Source organism: Styela clava, chromosome 12 (genome assembly GCF_964204865.1).
Source record: "Styela clava chromosome 12, kaStyClav1.hap1.2, whole genome shotgun sequence".
NCBI lineage: Eukaryota > Metazoa > Chordata > Ascidiacea > Stolidobranchia > Styelidae > Styela > Styela clava.
Window position 1 is genome coordinate 4,309,119 of NC_135261.1, and position 7,747 is coordinate 4,316,865.

Sequence of the window (7,747 nt, forward strand, 5' to 3'; positions counted from 1 at the left end):
GTCTTGTTCGGTGCTAAGGCATGAGTAAGTGTCGTATTACGTTAGTATACAAAAACTTTCGGGCTAGCTATGACCTTGTTATGAAGTGCTTCACTTTTTACTCTGAACAATAACAATACACACTATAGGCTGAAATACATAAGCCAATATATTCTATGACATTCTTTAGTTCCAATACTTGAAATATATTCATTTAGAGTGGATATTGGAACAGTAAGAACGGTGAGATTGCTGGCACAGTTACTGATAGTTCTGGTGAAGCACAACAACATATGCATGGGAGATGGTTTGAGTCTATATATACTGGGACTGGCAATAAAGCAAAATGCATATGGAGAAAATGTAAGTGTAATTTATTAGCAAATGAAGTTTTTCAACAGCAAATTAAAAAGACTTGCATTTGGCAAGATTTTTTAGAGTCAAAATTTTCTTCAATCAGAAGTCAAAGAGTCCCAGCACTCTGAAGTCAGCTTTTTTTGTTTGGAGTTTGATTAGGTGTAAATGGGCCCTGACTGCACAACTCTCAGTACTCCCGTAGTGTGTGTACCAGGTTAAGGTTAGGCCAAAATTTTATTCCAATTTTCCTTATTTCAGTTCTATTATGAGTTTGGAGACTGTCTGTGTTAGCCAAGTGAATATACCTTCTGCCCATAGGTTTCAGTCCTGTTATACAACTTGATGTAAAATAGGTGAACAAAATTAGTTTCCTCCATATTGGTACACACACTTCTGGAGGCCCTTTTTGTGTCGTTAGAGCAAGGCTGTCTACAAGCAGTAAATTGCAAAAAAGCTTATTCTCTTTCAAATCATGCATTAACACTCAATAACCACTCAATCTCTACAGCTGGAATGCCAACAGATTACGATAGATATTATGGATTCACACAATTTGCGATGGAATTGAATGAGTTGGAAACAGCCGATGTGAATTTCCTGCCAAGGACTGATACAAGGTTCAGACCTGATCAAAGGTAAGTCTTCAATTAGGATTTAGTGGACTGCAGCCTTTTTCAGGTCTTGTATGAGTATATTTGATCAGTAGGAGTTCATTAATCCTTTTGCACATAGTTATATTTGCGCAGAACAAGAAATAATAACTCTAAGGTATAGAGCGTTATCATATATTTGTTAAACCATTCAAATGGATCATTCGCCAAACTTCGGAAAAAGTCAAGTATACTAATACTAATCCGATGAGTGACACATCGCGAGTGTGAGACAAGACACGACAATTTTTAGACACTGGAAAACGACACTTTGCGAGAGCTATGATTCAACGATTCGATTCGAGATAAAATCGATGCCTTAGAAACACTTGAGGGTGGTTAATGGCCTCCCTGGCCGTGTATGTAGAAGCCTCTGTAACTAAATATCTTGGAGTCTTCTCTAATTTTATCTTTTAAATAATTTTTATTTTGTATCTGTGTTTTCCCATTCTCAGGTATTTGGAGGAAGGGAACATTGATGGAGCAGAAAAGGAAAAGCAAAGAATTGAGCAAATGCAAAGAGATAGAAAGAAACAAAGAGATGAGAATAAAGAAGAATATTCTCCAAAGTTTTTCAAGTAAGTTGATAGTTACTCCTGTAGTGTGTGTACCTGGTTAGGTTTAGGCCATAATTTTATTCTAATTTTTCTTATTTTAGTTCCATTACGAGTTTGAGGGGACTGTATGTGTTAGCCAAGTGAATAATCCATACCATCTGCCCATACATATCATTCCCTTTACACAACTTGATGTAAAGTAGGCGAACAAACTTGGTTACCTCCATATTGGTACACACACTTCTGGAGCGCTGTTAATAAATTAAAAGAGAGCATGTAAACTGTTCCTACATCCAGCCTTGTTATCAAAACAGAACTGTGAGAAGCCGTAGTCGGGAATCAGAGTTTGACATGTCTCTATTCGAGTCTAGATCGAGGGCGAAGCCAGGAATTCACTAGAGGGGTTTCTGAAATTTCTAATCACCAAGCTAGACCGTAACAGCCAGAGGGTCCGTTTTTCAAAAGTCTTGATAGTATCAAAGCGTTTTAAGCTACGGAATTTGATATGTGTGATAATTAGTTATTTTTTTAATCTGTCTTGACCCCACTCTCCTTCACTCACTGTTTGATAATCTGAACATTACTTTCTTTTTTTTACAGGAAAGTGTCCAGTGATTCAAAAGATGAATCGTGGGTTTACAACGGCGAATACTGGAAAAGAAGAAAAGAGCCAGGATTTGTGAATTGCCCTGATATTTTGACATTGTGGTGAAAAACAGAAGTGTACCAGCATAAGTAATACCTATCTGCCATATTTCACATTGCATTTTTCGAATCATCGTCCATAATTTGGCCAATTTTCCTCCATTGTTTGTTCAATTCATGCCAACCCTTGTCATTGATATCAATTCCATCAGGTTTTAATGAAAACAATTAATTATCACTGTCCTGGTTTACACCGGCGGCCATTTTGAGTCTAAATAGGAACACCAATATACACCAGAGCATAGATATATGTTGAACTATTTAACTTGAAGAGATTTATATGTAATCAGTACATTTCACAACATACCCAATGTGTACTTTTTTGGCACTTATTTTTATTTTGCTCTTTTATTGCCTAGAACTTTACCACTCGGTGATATTTTCCTGTATTTATTTAGTACATGTAGGCTCATCATGCTCATGAGCTGGTAGGAATGATTTATATATACCAGTAGATCCCAAACGACTCGCGATTTACCACGATTTATCTGTCCATTTTTATCTTAAAATGTGTGATGTGATAACAATTTATCTATCCATTAAGATTTATATGTATACTTTAGTACTTTATCCTAAACAACAGATAAGACTTTGCACTTTATATTGTTAAATTATGATTTATTACATAATATCACTTAGATTTTCATCCCAGGTTCTAGTCACTAATTCTATTCATCCCATCCTTTGTCAAATCTCGATAAAACTTATCTATTGTCCAAAATTGAATTTTCGACTTTATCTATTTTACTTTATCAAAATTTGGATTTATCTTTGATAAGGACTCTCCTGATATTGATAAAATGTGTTCAATTTGATTCCTGATTAAGCATAGACACTTCATGATATTTATTCATTGCCCAATAAATGAGTTGCATCTGGTTCCGGAGAAAAATTGCCCATTGCCCAATTTATGAACATACACAAAATCCGCCGCTCCAGAAGTGTGTGTACCAATATGGAGGTAACAAATTTTCCTACTTTAAATCAAGTTGTGTAAAGGGACTGACACCTATGGGCAGGGCAGGGGGTGTATTCACTTGGCTAACACAGATAGTCCCTGAACTCGTAATAGAACTAAAATAAGGAAAATCAGAATAAAATTATGGCCTAACCCTAATCGGTACACACACTACGCAAAAGCCTACCATGTTCCTCTTTCACTCTTTCATGTGCTACTTTATTTTATTCCCTTTTTTGTTATTCTAGATAATCTTTTACTGGTCTGGTGATCTTTTTCCTCCATGCATGATTGAACATCATTATGACATCATCCCTCTTATGACACATCAAAAAATTACTTGCCTTCATGATCATGATTCATCAAAAAAATGAACTTGAAGTCGGTACATTGTTGAATTTCCACTGAATTTACAAATTATTGCCAAAATGATGAAAGTGTTATAGGAATTATACTTTAAACATATATCCAGACTGATATTCAAGAAATATTTCTAACAATCCGTTTTAGTTTCATTTTTATGTGTTACTTATACTTATTCCGTTTGTTCATAGGATGCAAGCTGCAAGTCATTCTAATTCACTTTTAGTCCCACTCAATTTCTAAGGAAGTTGTTATTATAATTTCAAGATACAGCATTATCTTATCTTAATCACAGATGAGTACTTGACATTTTGTATTGTTAAATTATGATTTATCATTTCACAGTCACTAGACACTGATGTGAGACACTATTTATCTCAGATTTTTATCCCAGATGCTTATGAGATAAAACGTTATCTAATCACTAATTCTATCTGTAGATAATACAAACTACAGTACATTTCCACCATTGCATTGTGGTTCCATTCAATTGCATTGTGGTTCTGTTCAATGATTACTTATCCGCTATCTTGAACTTTTGATCTAATAATCAGACAAAATGCCAGGGTCTGCTTTACAATTATGTCATCATAATATGTGCTAACCACCCCCCTCCCTCCAAAAAAATGTTACTGGCATACTTCACCACTATCACTGTTTTTTTGCTGTCCTCAAAGTGAACTGAACTGGTAAACAGACAATAGGCCGAGGTTTGTCACATGACGAAGACTATTTTATTGGCTTAACCGAAAAATGTTATCAGGCATACTCCTTTACTATCAGAGTCCATGCAACTGGACATACCCTCGTATCGATTTGAACTGGTAACCAAACAAGGGGTCAAAGTTCATCATAAGATGAAGCCATCTTATTGGCTTATCTTTCCCTCTCTTATAAAAAATAATGGATAATCCTGTAGTATGTGTACCAAGATGGCGGACACCGAAACATAGAATGTGTATATAGGGTTAGGCCATAATTTCTCGCCCTCTCGGTTCACATACTACATGAGCAGCAAATAATCTTAGGCTTCCCCTCTACACAGGAACCCATTTCCTCAATATTATTTACACAAATTGCACAACACTCCATTCAAGTGATATCTGGCTATGCAAGAAATATCTTTATGATGAAATCACTCAGTAAAAGGAAATTTTTTAGCATTTTTTCACCCATTATTAGGACTTTACCTTTAAAATTCATATTTATGATTCTCTTTGAGTTACATTTTAAAATATGATCTGATGATATATGTCGACAATGAAAATTTCTGCGATAAGAAAATTTTTTTTAGGTTTACATCTCTAGAACTATGAAATTTCTACCCTTGACTTTTGAAAATCCAAAATTTCAAATATAGGGTGTCCATAAAGTTTCAATTTTTTAAAAATTGCAAAGGGAATTTATCGATACCATGTATTGTTTTAAGCCTTCACAGATGTATGAAATGAAGAAAAAACATTTGAACATTTACTGATTAAAAAACAACAAACCTGGTGAAGATATATTGAGAACTGACTTCATAACAAAATTGAAGTTGTAAAACTTGTAAAGTGACTTTATGGACACCCTTTATATCCTCAGATTCAAGGATTTTGGAATCACAACATTGGCGCATTCTAATCTCACTCTACACAAAACACGCTTTCAAACACAACACTTTCTACACAGCCCTGTAGTGTGAATCATCATGCATCATCTTTCAAGTGATCTTACACATCGGTATTTAGAATTTGATTGATTTGTGTGACCCCGCCCATTCTGTAGATTATTTTCAGTACTCCCGAAATATGTGAACCAAGATGGCAGACACCGGAACATAGTATGTGTACCAGGTTAGGCCATAATTTCAGGTACAAATACCACGGAAGTCACTTGGCTAGTTCCAGAACTCGTAATAGAACTAAAATAAGGAAAATTGAAATAAAATTATGGCAAACCCCAACCTCGTAAACATACTACGTTCCGGTGTCCGCCATCTTGGTTCACATACTTCGGGAATACCGTTATTTTTAATTTGTACATTATTCAATGTTAAGCCCTGTGGACTCTTGGAAAATGTCGATGCCTTCACCAAACCTAGAGTAAATCATATTGTGATAACAAAAACATTGATTAAAGCGAGCCACCTTCAAAAGCCCATTAAAACAAAATTTAATAGAACTAGATGCTTTTTAGTTTTTAAAAAAAAATTTTGAATTTTATTCCGTAATAAAAATGAAATGATAATCCTACTTCATTGAGAAAAGGCCACAGCCTTAGTTTGAGCTATAGATAATGCGATATAAAAGCTTTTTCATTTGAGCAATATTTGTCATCTAATGTAATATGTACATTTTCTTTGATTTCCAACCTATACCTGGTGTCCGGCCATCAGGTTTTAAGTGATTTATATTCTGTAGAATAGAAACAAGCAATGAACTCTCGTTAAGGTTAGGCCATAATTTCAGGTACAATTACTACGGGGGTCACTTGGCTAGTCCATGAACTCGTAAAAGAACTAAAATAAGGAAAATTGGAATGAAATTATGGCCTAACCGTAACCTGGTACACATACTACGTTCCGGGGGTCCGCCATCTCGGTTCACACACTTCGGGAGTACCCTCAAGTGCATAAATTGTTTACATTTGACAATCAGTATTGGGAAGGAGAGGTCCCTAAATCCAGAGCCCTGAAATTGAGTAAATCATTGAGTTAGGTCTCACTGGTGATGATTGTTGACAAGCCCCGGCTATTCTAATTAGATGACATGAGCTACTTTGAGTCTACTGCTAAAAATAATCATTTGCTCCATGCTAGAAACAATAAAGGTGATTTGAGCTTTATTTTCTAAAACTACAAGCAAGCATTGTCAAAAACTGCTAAATGCAATTTTCAAAATATAATTGGCTGCCATGAATATTGGATTCAAATTCTTATTTACTACATATGACTTGTGTGCATTCAAATGATTCTTCTTATTATTCAAAATTTCAAGGCCAAGTCATTCCATTACGATGAACAGAGGCATAACTTAAGCCCTGTCAATGACTCAATCCTTTCGATGCTAACTTATACAAGATACTGGTATCATTCTTCAGCAACTAATTTTGGTTTCAAACTAAATTACCCAGAGAGATATATGTGAATCGTACTTTCTTATAATATTATTGTTTTTGTCACATTGCTCCAATATTACTAACTTTTTATTTTTTTTTTGTTCATAATTATTTCATTTCTTAATTTTCAAACAATGTTTGCCAATTACGTATCAAGCTACTACAATAGTACCTTGAAGAAATTAGTTATTGGACTTTGTTTTTCACAATGTTTGATTCTATGATTAAGAGCAGAAAAAGTTGCTTATGAATTACCAATGTTGTATTTTTATTTCCATTAGTTCATAGTATGATTATCTAATTCTTAGATTTTCACTGTAATCGCATGTCATTAGATAGTCATACTGGTTTTCCTCAATGTGTATATAAAAATGAAAATCCTTGATGCTTGCTTGCTCCATTCCTGATAATGATACATTTTCACTGAATGAGACCCATATAGGCGGTATAGTCCAAGTATGTAGCTTTTACCTCTTTAGCTATCTCCAAACTTGGGCTTACTGCACCCGATAAATGAGCTTCTTTTCACACCTTCCCATTAAGTATAAAGATTGTACTCTATACATGCATGTGGAAATTGTGCGTCTGTGAACATAAGTCCTGTAACTGATTTCTTTTTGGTTGTATCTTTTAATTCTTTTTGATTTTTCACATCGTACAAATATATTTAGGTTAATTGTCAATATTATTAGATAGAGTGATTCAAATGAGCTAAAATACAATCAATTTATTAGCAAATGGTGTATTGTTGAAAGCAATATTTGTAGTTTAGATTGAAAAGGACCGCACTTGACATTGTAACGTCCGATTAACCTGCGCATTTTCGCAGGAAATTTTGTCGAGAAGAGCACAGCATTCATTTGACTACTTTCTTACGTAATATAGTTTGTCTGTGCCACCATTTTTGTTCATTTCTGCTCGATTTATGAAGTTGTAGAGCTCGTGTTGGTTAGAGTTAGTTGCTAACTTACTGTTATAAATTGATTTCGACAGAAATATACGAGATTAGCGGAGGGAATACATGAGAGAAGTGCCGGAAACAAACTGTTGTGTGATATTATGCCATTCCCGAACATTTT

At 34.7% G+C, this 7,747-nt stretch overlaps 1 protein-coding gene across 1 annotated transcript in view; it reads left to right on the forward strand.

Moving 5' to 3' along the window:
- The window catches only part of LOC120329199 (oxysterol-binding protein-related protein 6-like), a 33,169-nt gene extending 25,763 nt beyond the window's left edge, over nucleotides 1-7,406 (forward strand). The window contains exons 20-23 of the mRNA XM_039395739.2: nucleotides 198-342; nucleotides 845-971; nucleotides 1,442-1,564; nucleotides 2,144-7,406. Of these exons, the coding sequence (XP_039251673.2) occupies nucleotides 198-342; nucleotides 845-971; nucleotides 1,442-1,564; nucleotides 2,144-2,255 (507 nt within the window). The 3' untranslated portion in view covers nucleotides 2,256-7,406. The remainder of the gene's footprint in view (nucleotides 1-197; nucleotides 343-844; nucleotides 972-1,441; nucleotides 1,565-2,143) is intronic.
- The last annotated feature ends 341 nt before the right edge of the window (nucleotides 7,407-7,747 follow it).